We start from the raw sequence: 23,232 nt of genomic DNA on the forward strand, positions 1-23,232 counted from the left end.
CGCCGAGGGGAGGGGGAGGGACGGGGGAGGGGTCCGGCTGCCCCGGAAGCACCTCCCCGCCAGCCCCCTCCTCCAGCCCGGCCCGCAGCCCCCGGCCTGCAGCCCCCACCCTCTCGGCCCGGCAGGAAGTGACAGGCCCCGAGCGAGCCCCGGAGGCCTGGCGGAGCCGCGGCCGGCCCGCACCCGGAGCGGCGGGAGGGGCGGGGAGCCACGGCCGCGCCGGGCGCCTCCCACCCCGCTCTCGGCGCCCCCGCCCCTCCAGGAAGGGGAGGAGGCGAGGGGAGCCCGCCGCGGAGGCCGAGCGAGCCCCCCGCCCAGCCCGGCGCCGGGGGACCCCGGCACGTGAGGTGGACGCCCCCCCGAGAGCACTCGGGTGCAGAGCCAGGCGCGGAGGTAAGCGGGCGGCCGCGGGCCGGGCAGGGGCAGGACCTCCGGGGGCTTGGCTGCGCGGGGATGTTTCTTCCGCCACCTCGGGCTGTGGAACGCCCCAGGTACCTCCCCCGGCGTCTTTCCCTGCCTACCTCAGGCGCTCGCTCTGCGGTCCTTCCCTCTGCCTGTCCAGCCTCTCGCTCTTGTGTTCATTTCTCTGTGCTCTCCGTCCGTCACCCGAGTTGCTTCTGACCGCTCCTTCTCTCATTCATTTTCCCGTCTCTGACTTTGGCTTTCCCATCCAGGCATGCTGTCTAGTTATCTCCCTGCTTTTTCTGGTCCGCTGGTTTCCTCAGCCTCCAGTTCCTCGACTTCTGTCTGTCTCCCCGCTATCAGTAAGCACATTTCTCCGCTCACTTGGGTCGGTTCACTGCTGGCACCGCTCAGTCGACCCCCCTCCCGCGGTGTGATCGATCCCTCTTGCGAACGTCGTTCTCATCCAGGTTCTAGGTACAACAGGGACCCCTGGGGCGTCTCCTCTCCCTCTTCTTCACATGGCTTCCATTTCTTTGGCACAGCCTTCCCCGAACCAACCCCCTCCTCCCGCCCCCCTTCCTATGCCCCATCCTTCCTACGAGACAGTTTCGTGCTTGGGGAAATTGATTTCCTCCAACTCTTGGCTCGGTAGGCCCAGTACCGGGTCCACTTCAATATCCTCTTCCAGCTCCGTGCCAAAGGTCTGCTCCAACCCAACCACACACACCCAAATGCTGCCTTTCAGGATGACCGTGGTTTAGTTACTTTGGGGACCTCTATGGGTCAGCTTCTCTTTCTCTTCCAGTTAAATTCTGAAAATTTAAATTCACTGTGCTTCCCAAACTTTTTGTTATCTTCGCTTTCTGTATTTAATTTTACAGTCCCAACACTGATCACTGATGAATAGATTTATGTGCCTGGGATCCAAGAATCCTGGTTTTGATGACAGTTTCTCCTGATTTTATTAAAAACTTTAAGCTGGTCCCTTTCCACCTCTTTTCTGTTTCTCACTCTGAAAAATTAATAAGACTTCCATTTTGGGGGGAGATGAGGGATCATACGTTTTATTAGCATTTTCACCCATGAAGGGAATTAATGTCCCCCCCAGCTAGTAAAGGGGTCTCCTCCTGTCTCTGGGTCCAGTGAACTAAGTCCGGTGATCTATATAGCTATGCCGTGCTGCCTCTAACCCTTACCCGCTTTTTTTCTTCACATGCTGATAATGAGGATTCATGGGTCTGTATCTGTTTAGTGCTTTAATATTTTGGCAAAAGATGTGGGGAGAAGATAGACTAGACTTGAAGCCAGTATGATTTCTCCTGTGTACTTCTTGGGTTATATCCATGTTTGCAATAACATTTGCTATTCCTGTGCAACTGAATTCTTGGGGGGGATAACGATGCAATCAGATGATACTGGGAATGGAATCATGAAAAATCTCCCCAACTTTATTTCCAAGCCTAAGCGTTTTGATTTTATTTACTTTGTTTTGAATGCAGTCATTAAAATAGATCCACCCTAATAAAACTGTCGACACCCCTTAGCAGAAATTCTGGTTTGATGTTTACATTCCAAAACCAAATTGTGCTGTGCTGACCGTTATTTATAGTGGCTCCACGCCTCAAAAGTAGACAATATAGTATTTAGGTTTAACAGAAGAGGGGAAAAAAAAGAATGAACAAAAAAACCTTATTGTCATTTAGTGCTGCTTCGAAGGCATGTTTCTTCCTACTTCTCATCTGTCTCTTTGCTTGGTTCTTAGCAATGTTTTCATGTCTTTTTGCGAATTTTAGTGTAGACCCCAGAGGGTAAATTCTGACTACTTTAGTGGACTCAAAAGTTGAATCTTATTTTCTTGAAGATCTTCATTGTTGTCTTTACTATGTTTAATACCTGTAAGTCATTTGTTAAAATGATGTATTATACTTACTTGTGAAGCCTTCCTTGCAAACAGGGAAACTGAGGTTATAAGAAGGGAAAGTGACATGTCCAAGGTGTTACTAGTAGCCTGAGTGGGAACCAGACAGCTCTTCGGGCGATATGGGCTGTAGGCTAGTTCTTCTGTCTCCTAGTTTTATGACTTTCTATGATGCATTCAGTGTATTGATATCTGTATCTTAAGCCCCTCCTCCATAAAATAATGACAATGAGTACTCAAAGTGAGTGACACTGCCTTAATCATAGATTGTTTTCGGTTTGAAGAAGCATGTCCTAGTGTAAAGGTTTGATACTTAACTGGGACAAGTTTAACTTCAGAAAACCTCATTTCCACAGTTGTAAAGTGGGGATAGATAATTATATTTCCTGTAAAGCACTGAGAGATAATGGAGGTGAAGAGCCTAGCCCAGTGAGAGGAGGCACCTAGTGGCTTCTCAGTAAACGGTGACCATTGTTAATAAGATGACGCTGATAATGGTGTTGCACATGCGGAGAGAGATGAGATAACAGTAAATTTTAAATGGGACGATTTTGAACTATTTAAAAGTGTTATGGGGATATAAGGTGGCCTTACTATTATGAGGAACCGTCTTACATTCTGGCCATTTTATATTTAATGGCATGAGGGAATATGTAAAAGTTGTTTATTTTGAGACACTGCTTAGCTTCAGAAGATGGTGTGGGGAAGTTATGGTTATAAGAGTATATTGAAGATTTGGTAGTTACTAAACCGGAGAAATCATTCATGGTTTATGGAAGAAGAGGAAGGTTCTTAGAAAACTTGAATAATAACATGAAATGGTAGTTTGAGATCAGGTGTAAATTTTGATCCTTTGCTGCTTCCATCTAGGTCTTGAGTCCGAGCGCCAGCCTCGGGCACCCTGGACCTCTATCATGGAGACTGAGAGTGAGCAGAACTCCAACTCCACCAATGGGAGTCCCGGCTCTGGGGGCAGCGCTCGGCCCCAGATAGCTCAGATGTCGCTGTATGAACGGCAAGCGGTCCAGGTGAGGCTCAGCTCTGAGGGGCTGTGATCTGTGAGCACTGGCTTGGGGCGGGCAAGGATGCAGGAAGATAATTGCCCTTGGTTCCTTTCCAGCAAACGGGGGCAGTTGGATTAGGTGACAACTAAGGTCCCTTCCAGTTCTGAGAGTCTTAGGAGTTCTCAACAGTTTGAGCAAGCAGGCAGAATGAGATTCAGTCTTTAAGGTTTTTATACCATTCAGTTCATGTTGCTAGATTCTAACTAACCATTTCTCTTCATGGATTGTCAGGTTTTTAATTTTTGGTCTTTCTTGAAAATCACCCTGAGCAATGGAAGTTAAGAACTTTTACTTAAAATATTTTAGCTACTAGAATAACTATGCACATCCTAAGACTGGTTCTAATTATGAAGAAAAATACAGTAATATCCTGAAGTTAATGTTAAAACTGAATTACCAGTATCATCTCGATAAGCACCCATTAGTATTATGCTGTAGATGTTTGAAAATGCCACTTACTTGAAAATTTTACCTGATACGGTCTTTCATAAGTCACCATTTACTCTATTTTTCATCATATCCAACCTCTTAGGATTCTGTCACCTTTATTGTATCCCTAGAATATGGTCTTTTATTTTCTTCTTCTCTTTACATTAATCAACATCCCATTTATTTTCAAACCAGTTTAGTCCTAATTCTTTGTTATATCGTATATTTCCAGATTCCGTTTTGGGAAATAAGAGTTCATGTGAGTTACACTGCTTTACTTTTCAAGCATAGAGCACAGCAGAATTAACTGCTTGTCTACTTTTTTAAGGACTTACTGGTTCTAATATAAAAATGGACGAAGCAGATGTTGACAATTTAACCAGATACCCGTCTTCCTTTGTTTCCCTCCTTCCCGTATGTCCCTTTTAGAGGATCACAGTGATTTCCATAGCATAGGAGTTAGGAGTGATTCTTCTTTTTTCCTGGCCACGCCGCGCGGCATGCGGGGTCCTAGTTCCCCGACCAGGGATCGAACCCGTGCCCCCTGCGTTGGGAGCGCGGAGTCTTAAGCACTGGGCCGCCAGGCACGTCCCAGGAGTGATTCATTCTAAGTGGATGGATCCCCGCTCTTTCTTCCTAGGCTCTGCAGGCACTGCAGCGTCAGCCCAACGCGGCTCAGTATTTCCACCAGTTCATGCTCCAGCAGCAGCTCAGCAATGCCCAGCTGCATAGCCTGGCCGCCGTCCAGCAGGTGAGAGGTCAGCAGCTAGCTGGCCCAGCGGGGAGGGAACAGGCACTACAGGTGGGTCGGGGCGCGCTACACCCTCCGCTGAGCCAGGCCGGAAGCAGTCTCCTCTGCCGCCTGTCCTCCTGTAGGAGGATGAAGGGACCTTAGTGTCTGGGCTCGCAGTAAGAACTGTGGGGAAACTACCTTTTAGAGGTAACATGGCTTTGTGCTAGACCTGTACCGTCCAGTGTGGTAGCCGTTAGCCACAGGTAGCTACTGAACACTTAAAATACGGCTAGTGCAAATGGAGGTGTGTGAAAAGATTTTGGATTTCAGAGACTTAGTATGAAAAAAAATTTCAGTAGTTTGTTTTATGTTGGTTACACGTTGAAATGAGATAGATCAGCTTGAATAAAGTAAATTATTAAAGTTTACTTCTCCTGTTTCTTTTCACTTTTTGAGAAATGTTCCTACTAGATGATATATGTGGCTCGTATTCTATTTGTATTGATGGGGCAGCACTGGGCTGGACTTAGCAGTGACTCACGACGTGACCTGACCAAAGTTTCTTGCAGCTAAAAGAAAGTGGGAGGAAGAGAACGGGTTGCCTGCCTGCCCCGGGCGGGTCCTGTGGGAGTTATTGGGTTAGCATATGTGACAACATGAGGGTAACTGGGATTGTGAAGACACTCGTCCTCGCTCCATAGTAGAGGCTCTCAATTCTTACCCGAAATCTCTATTATATTTTGTGCCTGTGATCTATTACTGGCAGGTTCAGAGCCTTTTCCTTCATTGTCTCTGCTCTTTCTTGTCTTCTTTCCCCTCTAACAGGCCACGATTGCTGCCAGTCGGCAGGCCAGCTCCCCCAACACCAGCAGCGCCCAGCAGCAGAGCACCACCACCCAGGCCTCCGTGAGTACTGCTCCTCCCCTCCGAGGGGCTTTCCTCTCCGGGTTAAACTACTTTGTGCTGCTGATCTGAGAGTGTTTATTGAGCCATCCACGGTATTTACTGCCCTTCTGTAGAGAATATTAGTAAAATGGAAAGTAACCAGCTTGGATCTATATAGGAGTCTTAACGAGGAGGTCTAAGAAAGGAGGAGGAAAGTCCTGCGTAGGCGGTAGCAGAGCCTTGAATGAGAAGTAAGATCGGTTCCGTTTCGTCCCTTTGCCTTCTCAACTGTTACGCTGGTGGTTAGGGACTGGTTTGGTGATACCCTCCAGTAGCTGGGATGACAGTAATGGATAGCAAGGTATTATTCATTTCCTCCTGACTCTGTGAAAGTGGGGTACTCTGTTCTTGACCGCGTCACTCTGAATTTGTCAGTCGTGTATATTTCCTTTTACATCTTCCCAGTCCTGAGTCCTGGTTCCTTTCTGTACCACACAGATCAATCTGGCCACCACGTCGGCCGCCCAGCTCATCAGCCGATCCCAGAGTGTGAGCTCTCCCAGTGCTACCACTTTGACCCAATCTGTGCTTCTGGGGAACACCACCTCCCCACCCCTCAACCAGTCCCAGGCCCAGATGTATCTACGGGTAAGCCAAAGCCACAGCCGCTATTGCCCCAGGGGCATAAATGTCCTGTGACTTACTGAGTGAAAGCTTTTTTTTTTTTTTTTTTTTTTGGCTGCACCACGCAGCTTTTGGGATGTTAGCTGCCCGACTAGGGATTGAACCGGGGCCCGCAGTAGTGAAAGCGCCGAGTCCTAACCACTGGACCACCAGGGAATGCCCAGAGTGAAAGCTGTTTTATTTAATCATGGTTACCCAGATGTGTTAAGACAAGCTGATCTACTTCCTATGCCTTACTTAACCTCTAGAAGTGATGCTTAGTGTTTACAGGTAGCCTGCAGATTATTGAGATCCTAAGTTAGAAGATGTTCACCTTAGTATTTGAGAAATTTGCGTCAGATAATAGTCTAATCTTTAAACCTATGACTCAAGTACACGAATCCTAACTGTTATCTCTTGGCCTGTCTACTTACTATATATAAACACTTGCTCCGGAATCCTCATTGTCTCAACCTCTTTGATGTTTGATTCTTTGTTATCAGTGTATAGTTTTATACACATTCTAGGTTTTCTTCGGATGATTCATCGCATGTGGAGAATGAGGGTCTCCTGGGTTGGTGTGGAAAGGGGCAGGGCTTAGCTGTTTCGTATCTTCTGTTTATTTTGTCTTGTGGTCCTTCCCTTCCGTTTCTTCTGTCTCTCTTCTTTTCCTCTTGTTCTCTTTCCTCTGCTCTTCCTCTTCCTCCTCTCCTTGCCAGCCACAGCTGGGAAACCTATTGCAGGTAAACCGGACCCTGGGCCGGAATGTGCCTCTAGCCTCCCAGCTCATCCTGATGCCTAACGGGGCGGTGGCCGCGGTCCAGCAGGAGGCGCCATCTGCCCAGTCTCCGGGAGTTCACACAGATGCCGATCAGGTCAGTGGCAACCACGTGACCTGTGGACGGACACTGGGGAGGGCGAAGGGAATGGCCTCGGACCAGGGCCCACCCTTCCACCCCATTACCACTTTACCACTTTTCAGAATCCTTTTTTAAAAAAATTTCTGTAGAACTTGAATACCTTATACCTTTTTAGTTCTTTGAGTTAGGAAGGGAAGTAGACTTGAGTGGAAACAGCCCTGTGGATGTGGGAAGCCTTATTCTTAATACAGGACAGATGTCCTTACCCTTCTTTTAGCCCTCCATGGCTCAGTTTTATTCAGGAAGTCTTAGTTCTCTCTTCTTGCAGTACTGTCTCTGTAAGGTAAGGGATGGTTGAGGGAATTCTAGTTAGACACACGTGACGCTGACCTGGCTGAGTTGCTGGCAGAACACTTGATTCCTTGTCTTTATGAGTTACTGTAGCTCTCAACCTTCAGCAGTCTGTTTCTGCTCACTGTGTTCCCAGTAAAGTCTTCCTCACCAGTGCTTCCCATGCCTTATCTGCAATATGTGTGTGTGTGTGTGTGTATACATATATATAGAGCCTGAATGCTTTAGCTTCTTATGGGTGGGATATAAAATGGGATCTTATAGTACTCGTTTCATTCTTTTAGTTTATCAGTCAGCAAGTAAATATTGAGCTCTTTCTGTTGATGTGCTCAGGTATATACTAGAAACTGGGGGATTGAAAAATGAGTCAAGTCTTCAAAGAGCTTAGAGAAGAAAGAAGTGCAAAAGTAAACAGTACCAACTTTGATGCAGGAGTTTAGGGAAGAGTTGCCTGCATTTCTTTTCAGTGACTTTTAGGAACATGAGCAGATTCTTAAAGGACGGGTAGGATTTGGTTTGGAGTAAGAAGAACACTGGAGAGAGAACAGTATGTGTAAAGGCCTATCTCATGTACGTGACCGTGATTTGGGGATGAGTGAATAAAGTGGAGACAGCAGGCCTGTGGCTGGAAAGGTCGTTGTTAGGGAGAAGTCTGAAAGCCAGGTAACTTCACAGGTAGCAGTGGCACTGCTGGCTTGAACAGCAGATTGATAGGGTCAGGAAACTCCTTGAGAAAGAATCATTTAGGAACACGTGCCTGGAGAAGAAAGAGAAATGAGAGAACCTGCTAAGAAAACTGTTGAGGTCATTTAGTGACAAGGTAAGGCCTTTGGTTTAGACTACAGTGATAGCCGTGGAATCAGAGGGTGAGGTGGAGCCTGCTTCCATAGCAATTCTTTCATTTATCCATCTATTTATTCATCAGATATTTGTGTGTCAGTGTGTGGAGGGACAGAGTAGTGGTTGAAAGTGGGAATCTGATGTTTGGGTCAGATTCCAACTCCATGACTTAGTGTGACCCCTGCAAATGGCCTAACATTTTTGGCCACAATTTCTTCATCTATTAAATAGTTATAAAATACCTACCTCAGAGTGTGTTGTGAGGACCAAGGGAGTTGATGTGTGTAAGCGTTTGAACAGTGCCTGGACACAGCATAGTGAGGGTTTACGAGTTTAGCCCTCATTATGATCAGATATCAGACATTCCTTGGCCTTGAATGTCCAAGGTCATGATCACTGGACTGATGGAGATGACACATCATCAAAGCACATTGAACAGATAATCACCTGAATAGTTTAATAATTGCTTCATTAGAAAGTACAGAGAGCTGGGACTTCCCTGGTGGTGCAGTGGTTAAGAATCCGCCTGCCAATGCAGGGGACACGGGTTGCAGCCCTGGTCCTTGAAGATCCCACATGCCGCGGAGCAACTAAGCCCGTGCGCCACAACTACTGAGCCTGCGCTCTAGAGCCCGTGAGCCACAACTACTGAGCCCATGTGCTGCAACTACTGAAGCCCGCCTGCCTAGAGCTCGTGCTCCGCAACAAGAGAAGCCACCGCAATGAGAAGCCCTCGTACCACAACGAAGAGTAGCCCCCGCTCGCCGCAACTAGAGAAAGCCCGTGCACGGCAACGAAGACCCAACTCAGCCAAAAATAAATAAACAAATAAATAAATTTATTAAAAAAAAAAAAGTACAGAGTGCTCTGAAAACATAGAAAGGGACTTAATTTAGCCTTGGGATGGGGGTGGAAGTCAAGAAGGCCTTCCCGAGGAGATGGCAGTTAAATGGGGGCCTGTAGAAGTTAGTCAGGGGAAGACATGGAATGAGAGTGAAGGCAGGGTCCCCCCCATGTCCAGAGACCTGAGGAGGGAAGAGACTTTGTATATTTGAGGCACTAAAAGAAGACCCGTGTTCCTGGAGCCTGGCGATGGGGGATGGAGATGGCACTGGGGAGGTGGGAGAAACTAATCTTGCAGGGCCTTGGGGACTGTGTTTAGGATTTGGGGCTCTATGTGAAGGCCAGTGGGAAACGGCAGTGACCTGGAGACTTGAGGGTTTAAAAAAAATTTTTTTTTATTTTAAGGACTATGTTGGCTCCTCTGGAGAATAAATGGAAATGGTGTGAGTGTGAATATAGGGAGAAAAACAGTGTTATAAGAGTTTAGGGGAAAGATGGTGTTTGGATTAGGTGGTAGCAATGTAGATGGACAGAAATGAGTAGATTGGAGAAAAACTTAGAAGACCATTGGAAAGGGAGGCCTGACCCAGTGAATGGGGGATGGGGGGAGGTGCCAGAGCTGGGATCTGACACGGCCGTGAGGGGCCAGGAGTGCTGTGAATGCGATGAAAAATGCTGGGGAAGTGGACGCAGGGTGAAGTTCACTTTAGGATGTGCTGACCTAGAAGTGCTTGTGAGCCGCCCATGAGGAGGTATTGGGTCAGCAGTGTGATGTACACAGTGCCCAGCTCAGAGGAGAGGTCTGACTGAGTTGGAGATGAACAGACAGGAGTAGTGTGCATGGAGATGATAAGAGAAGTCAAGCACCGGAAATCGCTTGGGGAGCTGGTACGGATTGAGAAGAGAAAAGCCTTCAGGCTGGAGCCCCGAGGTTTAGAACGAGCCCTTAGAAAATGGAGCAGCCCCAGGTGGAGTAGAGGGTGGTGGGCTGGCAGAGGGGAATAGGCGAGAGTGACAGAGACAAGATCTGGATTGTGCAGTGTCACGAAGACAAGGGCGCCGAATGTTACGAAAGTGGAGAGGGTCCTCTGTCCAGTGCAGTGGAGAGGGCGGGAGAGCTGGACTTAGGTCTGTGGGTGGAGAGCCCTTCCAGGGGAGTCAGGGGCTGAAGCCAGAGGAGCAGTGTGACTTGAGGAGTGACTGGGTGGTGGGAATTGGTGCGGTGATTGTAAACAATTATGAAGAGATGAGCAGGAGCAGGAGAGGAGGGTGAAGCTGGGGTTGGGAATGGGGTTCAGGCTTGGTGGTGACGGGAGGGAACCGGTAGAGGAGAGGCTGAAGAGAAGGAAAGAATCGAGAAGGAGGAGGGGATGGGATCCTTAGCCTGGAGAAGGACGGCCCTTTGGTAGGAGGAAGGAGAGGAGGAGAGGGGGTGGCAAGTGATGGGAGCAGGTACAGGGGCAGGTTTGGTGGAACTGCTGAAGCGTCTTCACATCTAGTGGTTTTATTGTCTCTGCTGGAGTGAACAGTGACAGGGGAAAGAGGAAGTGGTCCTGAGGTACAAGGAGAGGAGGAAAGTTTTAAATAGCCATTATGGAAAGAAAGCTGATTAGAAAAAAACAATATAATTGCCAGGTAGTATATAAGCGCCCCAGCACCCAATCCTGATGATTCTTGTAAATCTCTCTCAAAAGCTATTACCTCTTTTTCTTTATTACTGTTGTCTGAATTCGGGTTCTTTTTGTTTTTCACCTGAATTACTGTACTAGTTTCCTAACTGGTCTCTTGACTTCAGCCATATCTACTTCTAATCCTCCTCCACATTACTATCAGAATAAGTTTTTTAATGAGAAGATATATGTTGTCACTAACGTTATTTTTAATTGTACCTCCGGTATACAGAATGTGATAAATCATAATCCTTGGCTCACGGCCTCCTCTCATCAATGGTCCATTAATGGTCCACTTTTTAAAAATATTTACTCAATAAGTTTTAATCATGCAATAAGCCATCCCCAGTTCCATCCACTGCCTCCCCTTACCCATGATTCCTAGGTTCATCCTTCCCTGTGTCCCTTTTTATATAGTTTTACTGCCTTTATGTATATTTCTAAAATGTACTTTTATTATGGAACATTTCAGACATAAACAAAAATATAAAGAAATATGAACCTCCATGTACTTAACCATCCAGCTTCAGCATTTATAAACATGTGGCCAGTCTCTCCAGACCCCTTCCCTTCACCTGTGGATTACTTAGAAGCAAATTCCAGATACTATATCATTTATATATATATATATACACACACACACATATATATACACACACATATATGTATAATTTATATTTAAATTTATAAGGTACTTGTGTTGTACTTGTGTTGTCTACAGTCTTTTTGGGAATGATTTCTTAATAGCTTACTGTCAAAATCCATCTATATTGTTGTATGTCATTGTACTTTATTCATTTTGATTTCTATGTAATATTCCAGTGTGTAAATATACTACACATCTTCATTCATCTTCTCTTCTGATTATGGCCATTCGGTTGGTTTCCAGGTTTTTATTATTATGACTAGTGCTGCTGTGACCATTCTTACACAAGCCACCCATTGTATACAGCGAGCATTTCTCTTATGGGATTCCTGGGTTATTAGAGGGTGTGTGAATATTCACCTTTGGGATATGATGCCAAACTGTTTTCCAAAGTGGTTGTACTGATTTATACTTTCATCAGCAGTGTTTGAAAGAATGGTTTCAACTATAGATTTGACCATGATGATTCTGACGCATATTCTTCAGTGGCTTCCTGTAATGCATTAAGTGCTCATCGTTCCTTCTCTCCATTCATACCTTGGAGCACTTACTCTCTGTCAGGCACTGTGCTAGGTGCTGGGAATATAACAATGAAGAAGATGGAGAAACTTTGTTTCCAAAGTAAAGTTGAGGCTCTCTTTCTTTTAACACACCAGGCCCTTGGAGATCTGGCCTCTTTCTAGCCTCAGCCTACCTTCCTAGCTTCATTTCTTGCCATTTCCTCTAATTCACCCCAAACATAATGAAATATTTAGAATTTCCAAAAATGCTGTGCTCTTTCTTGGCTCAGTGGTCTTGCAGTGTTGTCACCTATGTCTTCAAACCCCTGCCTTCACTATTACCTGTTGGTTCTCAGCTCAGACATCACCTGTTTTAGGCCGTCTTCGCTAATCTCCCTAGTCTGAGTTAATCTCCTCTCTGTGCTCGTGTAGCACTGTGTGCCTATCTGTGCGTAGTGTAATTTGGTTTTCTTGTCTTTTTTAGTAGAAAGTACTCATTAAAAGCAGGGGCTCGTGTCTTTCATCTCTGCATTCCCAGTATCCAGTGTGGTACCTGAAGCATAGTAGATGTTTTGTAGATGTTGAATGAATGAATGGAGAGGAGAGGGAAAATCGGAGACATTTTGAAGGAATAAAATAACCAAACTAGATGATGGATTTGATAGTGAGTGAAGGAGACTGAAAAATCAAATATGACTTGAGTCCCTCCCTGGGAAGGTCTTCACTGTGTACATTTGTACAGGAGGGGGTACGAGTTGAGGGGGGCTGTGGAATATCTGTAGCTGTCGTCACTGCTTCGGAATCAGTCACAAATCTTTGACCTGAGTGCCCCCTGTTCCCCTTTTCTCAGTCTGTCTTTTACTTCTTATCTTTCAGGTGCAGAACTTGGCAGTCAGGAACCAACAGGCCTCAGCCCAAGGACCCCAAATGCAAGGCTCCGCTCAGAAGGCCATTCCTCCTGGAGCCTCCCCTGTCTCCAGCCTCTCCCAGGCCTCTAGCCAGGCCCTCGCTGTGGCTCAGGCTTCCTCTGGGGCCTCAGGCCAGTCCCTCAACCTTAGTCAAGCTGGTGGAGGCAGTGGGAATAGCATCCCAGGGTCCATGGGTCCAGGTAGCCAGGCACCTGGGGGCTTGGGTCAGTTGCCTTCCTCAGGAATGGGTGGTGGTGGGAGCTGTCCCAGGAAGGGCACAGGAGTGGTGCAGCCCTTGCCTGCGGCCCAGGCAGTGACTGTGAGTCAGGGCAGCCAGACAGAAGCAGAAAGTGCAGCGGCCAAGAAGGCAGAAGCAGATGGGACTGGTCAGCAGAGCGTGGGCATGAACCTGACACGGACAGCCACACCTGCTCCCAGCCAGACCCTTATTAGCTCAGGTAAGCTGTCACCTCTCATAACGTCATTGTTCTCTCGGCACTTGTTTGAAATCGTCAGAGTACATATCTTTGCCTTTTTTCCTGCTTGTGTTGGTCCTGGACTAGTGGAAGGAAAGAGAATCACATCAGCCTTGATCCAGGGAGACAGGACGACAGGTAACAGAGATGGATCTTGTCTGTTTCCACCAGGCAGCAGTCAGTTTACAAGTTGCCTTGTCCTCTCTTTCTTAGGTCCTGAGTTCTTCAGTTTACTCACCCTACCCATTCATTCACTTGGTTCCTTTTGAGTTGCCTACTGTGTTCTAGGAGGTGCTGGGACACATCTTTGGAAAACAGACTCCTGCTCACGGAGCTTACAGTTTAGCATAAGGGATGCGTTTAATGCTGGTTAGTTGGCCCAGTGTAGAGTAGAGACTGTATAGGTGCCTTATAGCACTTAGGATGAGCAAATAGAGCCATGGTTTAATACAGTCAACTTGTGATCGTCTGTATCAATGATGAGGATAAAAAAGAATAAATAATAATAATAACCCAAAATAGTTCTTGCTCTCAGGCGGTGTTTAGAGTTAGATGTGTGCACCTTACTTGGTAATGTTTATTTTTGCCTTCCTTGTTTCTAGTTCTTTAGTTGTTGCTATATTTGAATAATGTACTCACAAAATGTAACAGTCAATTATCAGTTTAATACCTAGTATTTACACACTGTAGCACTTCTGTTACCGAAGTGCTTTCATTTCACATATATCCTCTGGACACTCTGGTAGAGTATGGAGTGGGGAGATCCCAACTCCAGTTTACAGTGGAGAAAACTGGGTAAAGCCCGAGCTCGCAGCTGCTGACTCGTAAGACTTGTTCTCATAGGCGGTGACCCAAACTGATAAATCTTGGAGACCGAGGCATTCACGGGAAGATGTTGGTATCCTTACCTCTGTGGACGTTTATTCTTTCAGTGACCGCTAAGTGTTTCTCATGTGTCAGGCCCTGGGCTGGGTTCCAGGGATGTAAAAATGAATGAAACATGGCCTCAGTGCTTGAGGAGCTGAGTCTAATCATGGAGAGGATGGGGCCCGCCGTTGTCCTTGCTGAGTGCAAAGTAACAGGATTTAAGTAAAGCAAAAAAATAAAAGTTAGATAAATGCAAGAAATTACCGAGGACCGTTAACTGCTCGAGCAAGAGTGGTCTGTCGCGGAAACCTTGAAGGCTGGAGGTAGCTGGTAACGGCAGACTCGGAGCAAAGGGTGTGAGCCAAGCAGCCGCCCGGGCCCCTCCAGGCTCGCCTTCCATTCACCGTCTGGGTCCGCCTCGGAAGGGTGCTCTGGCTTCCCATTCCTGGTGCTGCCGCTGATTTTCTGCCCCCCTCCCTCTCTGTCACTTCGGGCTGTCCCCGCAGCCACCTACACGCAGATCCAGCCCCACTCCCTGATCCAGCAGCAGCAGCAGATCCACCTGCAGCAGAAGCAGGTGGTGATCCAGCAGCAGATCGCCATCCACCACCAGCAGCAGTTCCCGCACCGCCAGGCGCAGCTGCTGCACACGGCCACCCACCTCCAGCTGGCCCAGCAGCAGCAGCAGCAGCAGCAGCAGCAGCAGCAGCAGGCCGCGCCCCTCCCTGCCCCCCCGCCCCCTCAGGGCCCCCCCGCCCAGCAGGCCCCGCCTTCGCAGTCCCAGCAGCCAGCCCAGACTCTGGTTGTCCAGCCCATGCTGCAGTCTTCGCCCTTGTCGCTCCCTCCTGACCCAGCCCCCAAGCCCCCCGTCCCCATCCAGTCCAAGCCACCTGTGGCCCCTGTCAAGCCTCCTCAGCTGGGGGCTGCTAAGATGTCAGCCACCCAGCAACCTCCGCCCCACATCCCCGTGCAAGTCGTGGGCACCCGACAGCCAGGTACAGCCCAGGCCCAGGCTTTGGGGCTGGCCCAGCTGGCAGCTGCCGTGCCTGCTTCCCGGGGGATGCCAGGCACAGTGCAGCCTGGCCAGGCCCACTTGGCCTCCTCGCCGCCTTCATCCCAGCCCGCTGGTGCGCTGCAGGAGGGCCCGCCTGCGTTGGCCTCGGGGATGACCCTGGCTCCTGTGCAGGGGACGGCGCATGTGGTGAAGGGGGCGGCTACCGCCTCCTCACCTGTTGTGGCCCAGGTCCCTGCCGCCTTCTACATGCAGTCTGTGCACCTGCCGGTGAGTGACGCCTGAGGGCTTTGAGGGCACTATCGTCCCTGAGAGGACCTGAGCTTAATTTAGGAGGGGAATAAGGAGTTAGGCAGGTTAAGATACTGGTATTGATCACTGCTTCTTTTGTAAGAGAGAGACATTAGTGCAGATAATACCTGAAGTTCATACTCCTAAATTTGCCACTGAAATTCTGTGTTTTGGGATCTGTACTAAGTTATATCAAGATATAGCCTTAACCACCAAAATTGATTTTTAGAAAAACAGTAGTTCGTGGTTGGGCTGTTGATGAACCCAGGGTCTCCAGGTCTATGTGAGGACCTGGAGAAAATGTTGTATTTTTTGTCTTGATGTAAAAGTTACACTTCTTGGGAATGACCAGAAATTTTACTCTACTGTGGGAAGTATACAAATTGGGGAATCTAGAACTAAGAAAATTTTCTCTGACAGTATGGCAATAATTGTGCTTCTTTATTGTCCTTCATTCATAAATCTTTTCTTTCCTGTTCTTCACTGTATAGGGCAAACCCCAGACATTGCCCGTAAAACGCAAGGCTGAGTCAGAGGAGGAGAGAGACGATATCTCCACGTTGAGTTCAATGCTTCCTGCGAAGGCGTCTCCGGTCGTAGAGAGCCCGAAGGCCATGGAGGAGAAGGGCGGTCTTGGAGGTGAGTAACTGACTTCTGCAGTGCTGCTGGAGCACACAGAAATTAGAGGAAAGTTCTGAGTGAGCTGAAAGATCACTCTGCCTCAGTAGGCCTGGTGGAGTAGATCCAAACACAGGGAATCCAGGGTGAATGACCAAAAGGGAACATGTATTACTGTGGAAGATCAGGCTGACTTGGCTCATAGATGGATCAGCTAGGTCATCCCCTATCTGTTCCTCAATCTTGTGTTTATTTTCCAGACAAAGCTGAACCAGTGACCAGTGTGAATGCTAGTACCCCGAGCAGTGATGTAGTAGCCTTGGCTCCTGCCCCGTCAGCACCGCCTCCCACGCTGGCCATGGTGTCCAGACAGATGGGTGACTCCAAGCCCCCACAGGCCATCGTGAAGCCCCAGATTCTCACCCACATCATTGAAGGCTTCGTTATCCAGGAAGGAGCAGAACCTTTTCCGGTGAGGGCAGGGCCAGAAGGTGGGGCTTGGTCGGGTTGTTGTCTTTTCAAACTCCACGAAATCAAAAGGCTCAGAACTATTTAATTATTAGCGAATGGTTCAATTCTGTTGTTTGTATGGTTAGTTGTAAAGAAGGAAGTGAAGAGAAGAAAGAATATGTAGACTAGAAAGTGAAAATATTGGGAAGAGGAGAAGAAAAGGAAAAAAGTGACCTCTAAAGCTGTCATGTTTAGTTAGACAAATTAGGTTGTTTTGTAGTGAAGAAAATTGTGGTAGAGAAGTTAAGAGACTTTTCTGGATACCATGAGTTGCAGAACCAGGACTTAGAACATAAGTATCTTGACTCCTAGTATGTTCCCTGCAATTTAGGAAGGAAAAGGACAAAATAGGGAGCCCAGGTGGGAACCTGTTCTCCAGTGGCTTATCTGAAAAAAGCCAGTTAGAGGCTCTTGATTGCTATATTGAAAATGGTTCTCTCTGCATCGGACTTGGTCATTAACTCAGAAATCTGGGCAAAGACATGGTGGTGAAAAATGGTGGGGAAAGCTATAGGGAAGCAGAAAGGAATTAGGCTAACTTAACTAACCTTTTTCTGGGACAGGTGGGTTGTTCTCAGTTACTGAAAGAGTCTGAGAAGCCACTGCAGACTGGCCTCGTGACAGGGCTGAATGAGAATCAGTCGGGTGGCCCCTTAGGTGGGGACAGCCCATCTACTGGTAAGTATTTATTTAGAGACCCATCTGGGGAAGGAGGCTGATGGAGATGTGTTTGAGGACTTAGTGTAAAATAGGAATTATCTATTTAAAGTGGGAATTACGTGAAGTCCATCCACGCTGAGAAACCAGAAACCACATCATATAACACAATACGTAGACTCACACAAAAGTTGTTCCATAGGATAGAATTAAGGGGAATTTTATCAAGCTAGAGTAATCTGTTGAATTATTTACTATAAGGATATATTTTTCTTTTTTTTTTTTAAATTAATTTATTTATTTACTTTTGGCTGTGTTGGGTCTTCGTTTCTGTGCGAGGGCTTTCTCTAGTTGCGGCGAGTGGGGGTCACTCTTCATCGCGGTGCGCGGGCCTCTCACTATCACGGCCTCTCTTGTCGCGGAGCACAGGCTCCAGACCCGCGGCCTCAGTAATTGTGGCTCACGGGCCCAGTTGCTCCGTGGCATGTGGGATCTTCCCAGACCAGGGCTCGAACCCGTGTCCCCTGCATTGGCAGGCAGACTCTCAACCACTGCGCCACCAGGGAAGCCCAGGATATATTTTTCAAAAGACGATCTAAAATAGGCTATTTCTGGGAATTCCCTGGCGGTTCCGTGGTTAGGACTCCACGCTTCCACTGCAGGGGGCACGGGTTTGATCCCTGGTCGGGGAACTAAGATCCTACATGTCGCAGGGTGCGGCCAAAAAAAAAAAGGCTATATCTTAATTTCCAGTTCTCCTTATTCTAGATTCTGTAATACATGTTAAGGAGTCCTGTTCACACTTCCCCCCCTGCTTTGGGAAACTTCTGTGGGAGAGAGGTCTTATGTCTTTCCAGGCATTAGTAATCTTTTCCTCTCTCCTGTTCAGAAATGCAGTCTTGTCTGAAATCTGAGATTATGAGTCAGGATAAAATTAGTCATTTAAAGTGGAAATCGTCTGGCTTAAGGTTAGGAAGACTGTGATGTTCTCGAGGGACAGTTCTTTACGGTTTTGGATCTTGAACTCTGTCTTAGGGATTCTCAATTAGGTTGAGTAGGTCTTTGGGGGGAACCCTGAGAGTAATTAGAGTCCAGCGCTGGGCCTGATGGGGGCCTGAGTGGCAGCAGAAACCAATGCAGCCCTCCGGCGCTGCCTTGTTTTCAGAGCTAGATAAGAAGGCGAACCTCCTGAAGTGCGAGTACTGTGGGAAGTACGCCCCTGCAGAGCAGTTTCGCGGCTCCAAGAGATTCTGCTCCATGACTTGCGCGAAGAGGTACTGTAGGCACCGCGCCTCACCCACCTCCATCTAACCTTACACCCCTTCCCTAGGATCTGCTCAAGGCTCGTAGTTAACGTCTCCTTTGCTTTCATTCCCTTCCCCAAATCGGCCCTTAAAATGCCAATTCACATTTAGTGCAGGGGAGCAAGGCGGTCTTCTCTGGCAGCACTCATGACCTCCTGTACGTGCCCTGACCCATAGGTATAATGTGAGCTGTAGCCACCAATTCCGGCTGAAGAGGAAAAAGATGAAAGAGTTTCAAGAAGCCAACTATGCCCGCGTTCGCCGGCGCGGACCCCGCCGCAGCTCCTCCGACATCGCCCGTGCCAAGATCCAGGGCAAGCGTCACCGGGTGAGCTGCCGGTGCGGGGCGCACTACCTCAGAAATGGGCCTTTTTCCTCCCTCTTCCCCACAGGGCAGTTCCTTTGCCCAGCTAAAAAGAGTATGAGACCAGAACTCCGGTTTTGCGTTGATTGCCTTACTCCAGATTCCAAGAGATCCTGACCTCTTTGTCTCTTCTCACCTTACTGGTTGCCTGTCCGTTAATCCTTATGCCGTGTTTGAGGAGGGAAAATCTAGGGCAGTCCTTGGCAGAAGGGGAGAACCGAGAGAGGGATACAGTTCACACTCGAAAGGCACTCGAGAGCGGACTGGTGACTTCGGGCATTTGCACGTGAAGTACAGATTATTTCACTTGTGCTAAGATTAGTTTTTCCTCTGTGCCCAATAGTAATCCAAACCCAGGGTGGCTGGGGAGAGGAGAGGGAAACCTCATGACACTGTTACTCGTGACCTCACTGTTTTGCGGTTTTTTCTGTAGGGTCAAGAGGACTCTAGCCGGGGTTCAGATAATTCCAGTTATGATGAAGCACTCTCTCCAACATCTCCTGGGCCTTTATCCGTGCGAGCGGGGCATGGAGAACGTGACCTGGGGAACCCCAATACAGCTCCGCCTACACCAGAATTACATGGCATCAACCCTGTGTTCCTGTCCAGTAATCCTAGCCGTTGGAGCGTAGAGGAGGTGTATGAGTTTATTGCTTCTCTACAAGGTATCGCGGGCCTGTCCACCAGAACCCAGGTCACCTATATTGCTTCATTTTCCTAGTTTTCTTTAGGTCATCCCACAGGGGCTTTTGTAACTGGAAATGTTAACGGACTTAAGCAGGAGAGGCTTAAGTATGGTATGACGAAGGCTCTACTCTTGGTATTTATTCCGGTTACTTGTCCACAGCCTGGTTTCCCAGTTTTCCTGGGTTGACTGTCCTCTGCTATGTCAGTAATTTTGCAACAGTTGATTTTCATCTATGATTCTTAATAATAATTTTTAGATAAAGTGTTTTTTTATGTGTGATTAATTGTGATACCCACCATGGATAAAAGACTTTTCTCAGTGGAGAAGGGGATTAGGAAATAATGGGCCATTGTTGCCCTGCTCTCTTCAAGGCAGGATTGTTTATAAGCGATTCTTTTTTTTTTTTTTTAATAAATTTATTTATTTATTTAATTAATTAATTTTTGGCTGCGTTGGGTCTTCGTTGCTGCTCACGGGCTTTCTCTAGTTGCGGTGAGCGGGGGCTGCTCCTCGCTGCGGTGCACGGGCTTCTCATTGTGGTGGCTTCTCGTTGTGGAGCACGGGCTCTGGGCGCGTGGGCTCTAGGTGCGTGGGCCTCAGCAGTTGCAGCGTGTGGGCTCAGCGGTTGTGGCTTGCAGGCTCAGTAGTTGTGGCGCACGGGCTTAGTTGCTTTGCGGCATGTGGGATCTTCCCGGACCAGGGATCGAACCCACGTCCCCTGCATTGGCAGGCGGATTCTTAACCACTGCGCCGCCAGGGAAGTCCCTCCCTGTCTTGGCTCTTTTTGTTTTTATAAACAGCCAGTTGCTCTGATTTCATTTTGCTTCCAAAGCTTGCCATCTCAGGCCACTGTATTACTGAATTTAGGACAAGTACTTTGGTGCTACCGTGTAGTTTCTCATACATATTCCCACCATTTCCTTCTAGGCTGCCAAGAGATTGCAGAGGAGTTTCGTTCCCAGGAGATTGATGGACAGGCCCTTTTATTACTTAAAGAGGAACATCTTATGAGTGCCATGAACATCAAGCTGGGCCCTGCCCTCAAGATCTGCGCCAAGATAAACGTCCTCAAGGAGACCTAAGGTGGCCCTCTTGCACGAACCAGCCTAAGGCAGACACTCCCCACTGTCCAGGTTATAACCTGGTGCCAGCAGAGACTTCACAGGGAAGACAGAGCTGTTCCAATTATGTATGTCTTCTGTAGAGGGGATTACTGAGACAGGGAAGACAAGTGCAAGAATTGGTCGCTGGTGCTACATGGTGGCGGCTTTGACATTTCTCTGGGTTCTACTTTACTTTTTAAATCTTTACGATTCTCACCTACCCTAATCCAATCTTTATAACAGAGGCAGTCTGGAGAACTAGGACTGCTCGGCCTTATCCCGGAGCGGAGTGTCTAGCCAGGGTCAGAATTCTCCTAGAGGAGCAATGTACAGTATGGTGAGGCGAGGAAATGGGTGGAATGTAGGTGTGCCTCCGCAGTGGGGGAGCTAGGGTTTTCTAGCTTGTGTGACACAAGCAGCAAAATCTGGCACTCCCTCTTCCCTCTGGATCGTCTGACTGTAGCTGTGGCCCAGAGTTTTGTTGTCACTCCCTTAGTACTGGATATTTTCTCCTGCATCCGCGGCAGGGTCACCAGCCAGGGTAGAGACTGGGTTGGCATCATTCTGATTTGCTGCAGGGACTAAAAGTTTTGGGCACACATGTGGCTGTTGTCTTTCTTTCCGCATCCCCCTGCTCCTTTCCAGTTTATCTGTTGTCTCCTACCCCACCTTTCTTTTCCATTCCAACTCTGCTCTGTCCTATAGCTTTATAAAGCAGGAGCGCGTGGGACTGAGGTCAGGAATAGAAGTACCTGCCTTAGGCGCTATACCTTATACAACAAAAATATTAAATATTTTTTTTCCTCCTCAGTAAAAGGATGAAAATTGGTCTCAGTTGTCTCTTACTCCATCATTCCAGTGTATCTACCCTCTTCTTTCACACAAATGACTAGGCCAATGTGGTTTTTTTTTTTTTAATCTTTTAACTGTTTTTGTACCAAAAAATGTATATATTTTTTGCATTTTTAAAACACCAGAGTGTGGGGGAGGGATGCAAACAAATAACAAAAAAGATGCTTTTATGACATTATTTTCCCTGTTTAGAAAGAAGAAAAAAAATCATTCCAATAGTATTTAAAAGTCCAAAGATGAAATCATTTCATTTCCTTCTCTAAAGGCTAAAAAAGGCCCCTGCCTGTTGATTCCATCCTCCTGTGTCCAGTGGAGCCATGTTACTCTTCAGTGGCCCAGGCTCACTATCACACAAAGATCAGGCCAGGTTTCTGGGCACATGGCCTGAACAGAAAGGTGGAAGCATCAGAAGATTAAGACCGTCTCCCCACAGAAATAAGGTCGTGGGCAAGAAGACACGTCCCTGAGCCAGAAAAAGGGACACGTGCCGCAGCCGCCACAGCCAGGGCGGAAGATGGCAGAGCCCTGGATGTCCCACTTCTGCTTCCATTCCCTTTCCAGAAGACTGGGGGCAAAAAAAAAAAAAAAAAAAGTCAAAATGACATGCCTATGAAGGAAAGTGCAACATGTTTAGACATACTGATTGATAGAGGGAACGTTTCAGGAATAAGAAAAGCTTTGCCAGCTTTGACTGCAAGTGGGAGAAGAAAGCCATCAAGGAGATCCCACTACAAGGTAAACAGACTTCCCTTTTCTGGAACCCCGGCAGCATAGGAGGTCAATTTCAACATCCCTTTCCAATGGACTGGATTTCTGGATTAGGCATTTTGGCTGCAGATGGACCAATAACCTAAGACTACAATCCAGGTCCTAGCTCCAGCTATAAAGTCACTCCAATGCCAGCAAATGAGGTTTGGTACCTCGTCATCCTCTAATTGGGAAATTTCAAATTTTCCCATCCTAATCCCAGAGGTGGGAGAATTAAGTCTACGACATCACCAGGCTCAAAGCAAATGGCAGTACTTGGACTACAGCCAAGTGGTCAGTGCAGAATAGTTCCAAGCAGCAAGAAATGACATCCAGGTTCTCATGGAGACTACTGTAGGGTACAGAGCAACAGCATGAAAGCAATATCAAACCTTGTATAAATAATGTTTCGTTGCTTTTGTTTTTTTTAAATTAAAGAAATCCAGTGTCTCAAAAACTTGTGAAAATGTGTTTAAAAAAGGAAGGGTCAGGGAGCCTGCTACACCCTTTTGCTCATGATAACTCCCCTACTTGTACTTTCTGATACCAAGAGACCATGCAACAGCCTCTGCTGTCATTGGCCCTATTATATTATCTCTGTCCTACAACTAACTGTACCTCTCAGGAGGGAAAACAAATAATAGGGAACAAAGGGAAGGCATTTCTACTACTGACAAGTGGACGCAAACGAAAAGCAAACCGGAAAGCGAGAGCAATATTAAGGGGGAGATGAGAGACTGGAGCGGAGGCTGCTTAAGAAACCTGGCTGAGGATGCTTTGGTTTGGGGGCTGAAGAAGCTGGACATTTAAAGTGCAATCACATCGGTAATAAATGATCATCCCTTTCTTCTGACTCCTCCCCCAGCTGGTCATCCCCCACACCACGATATGCAGCAGGCACGTTTCGGGGTTTAGATCGGCACACAAAGTCACAACCATCCTGCAGGGGGAAAGGAAAGGAAGGAAACGATCATTTGAAATCAGCAGCTTTCAGGTGGGCAGAGTATGTTTATGGTCCAAGAATGTGG

The 23,232-nt window shown here is 47.5% G+C and overlaps 2 protein-coding genes across 6 annotated transcripts in view; one reads left to right on the forward strand and one right to left on the reverse strand.

Annotated features, from left to right (window-relative positions):
• Nucleotides 1-22,056, forward strand: PHC1 (polyhomeotic homolog 1). Of its 3 annotated transcripts, none has more exons than XM_059935276.1 (15): nt 1-393; nt 3,194-3,351; nt 4,457-4,567; nt 5,375-5,455; nt 5,933-6,082; nt 6,817-6,972; nt 12,684-13,173; nt 14,565-15,340; nt 15,853-16,000; nt 16,240-16,451; nt 17,053-17,167; nt 18,312-18,420; nt 18,628-18,778; nt 19,248-19,479; nt 20,430-22,056. In XM_059935276.1, the coding sequence occupies exons 2-15, from the start codon at nt 3,238-3,240 to the stop codon at nt 20,582-20,584; spliced, it is 3,000 nt and encodes a 999-aa protein (XP_059791259.1). In that variant the 5' UTR covers nt 1-393; nt 3,194-3,237; the 3' UTR covers nt 20,585-22,056. The 3 variants fall into 3 exon arrangements, with proteins under 3 accessions (XP_059791259.1, XP_059791260.1, XP_059791261.1); XM_059935277.1 differs by having other exon boundaries at nt 6,841-6,972; XM_059935278.1 differs by lacking the exon at nt 6,817-6,972.
• Nucleotides 21,497-23,232, reverse strand: part of M6PR (mannose-6-phosphate receptor, cation dependent) — an 11,342-nt gene continuing 9,606 nt past the window's right edge. Inside the window, exons 8-9 of one of the 3 annotated variants that reach the window (XM_059935279.1) lie at nt 23,026-23,144; nt 21,497-22,022 (exon numbers count right to left, since the gene is read on the reverse strand). In XM_059935279.1, the coding sequence (XP_059791262.1) occupies nt 21,863-22,022; nt 23,026-23,144 (279 nt within the window). In that variant the 3' untranslated portion in view covers nt 21,497-21,862. Of the gene's footprint in view, nt 23,145-23,232 lie in introns of all 3 variants that reach the window. The other 2 variants (XM_059935280.1, XM_059935282.1) reach the window with 2 other exon arrangements.

This window comes from Balaenoptera ricei, chromosome 10 (assembly GCF_028023285.1).
Source record: "Balaenoptera ricei isolate mBalRic1 chromosome 10, mBalRic1.hap2, whole genome shotgun sequence".
NCBI lineage: Eukaryota > Metazoa > Chordata > Mammalia > Artiodactyla > Balaenopteridae > Balaenoptera > Balaenoptera ricei.

Bases quoted from the DNA above. Each gene is read 5' to 3' on its own strand.
- PHC1 (XM_059935276.1), top strand. From the start codon at position 3,238: ATGGAGACTGAGAGTGAGCAGAACTCCAACTCCACCAATGGGAGTCCC. The intron at 16,001-16,239 runs GTGAGTAACTGA...TTTATTTTCCAG, and splicing joins GGAGAAGGGCGGTCTTGGAG to ACAAAGCTGAACCAGTGACC. The intron at 18,421-18,627 runs GTACTGTAGGCA...CCTGACCCATAG, and splicing joins TCCATGACTTGCGCGAAGAG to GTATAATGTGAGCTGTAGCC.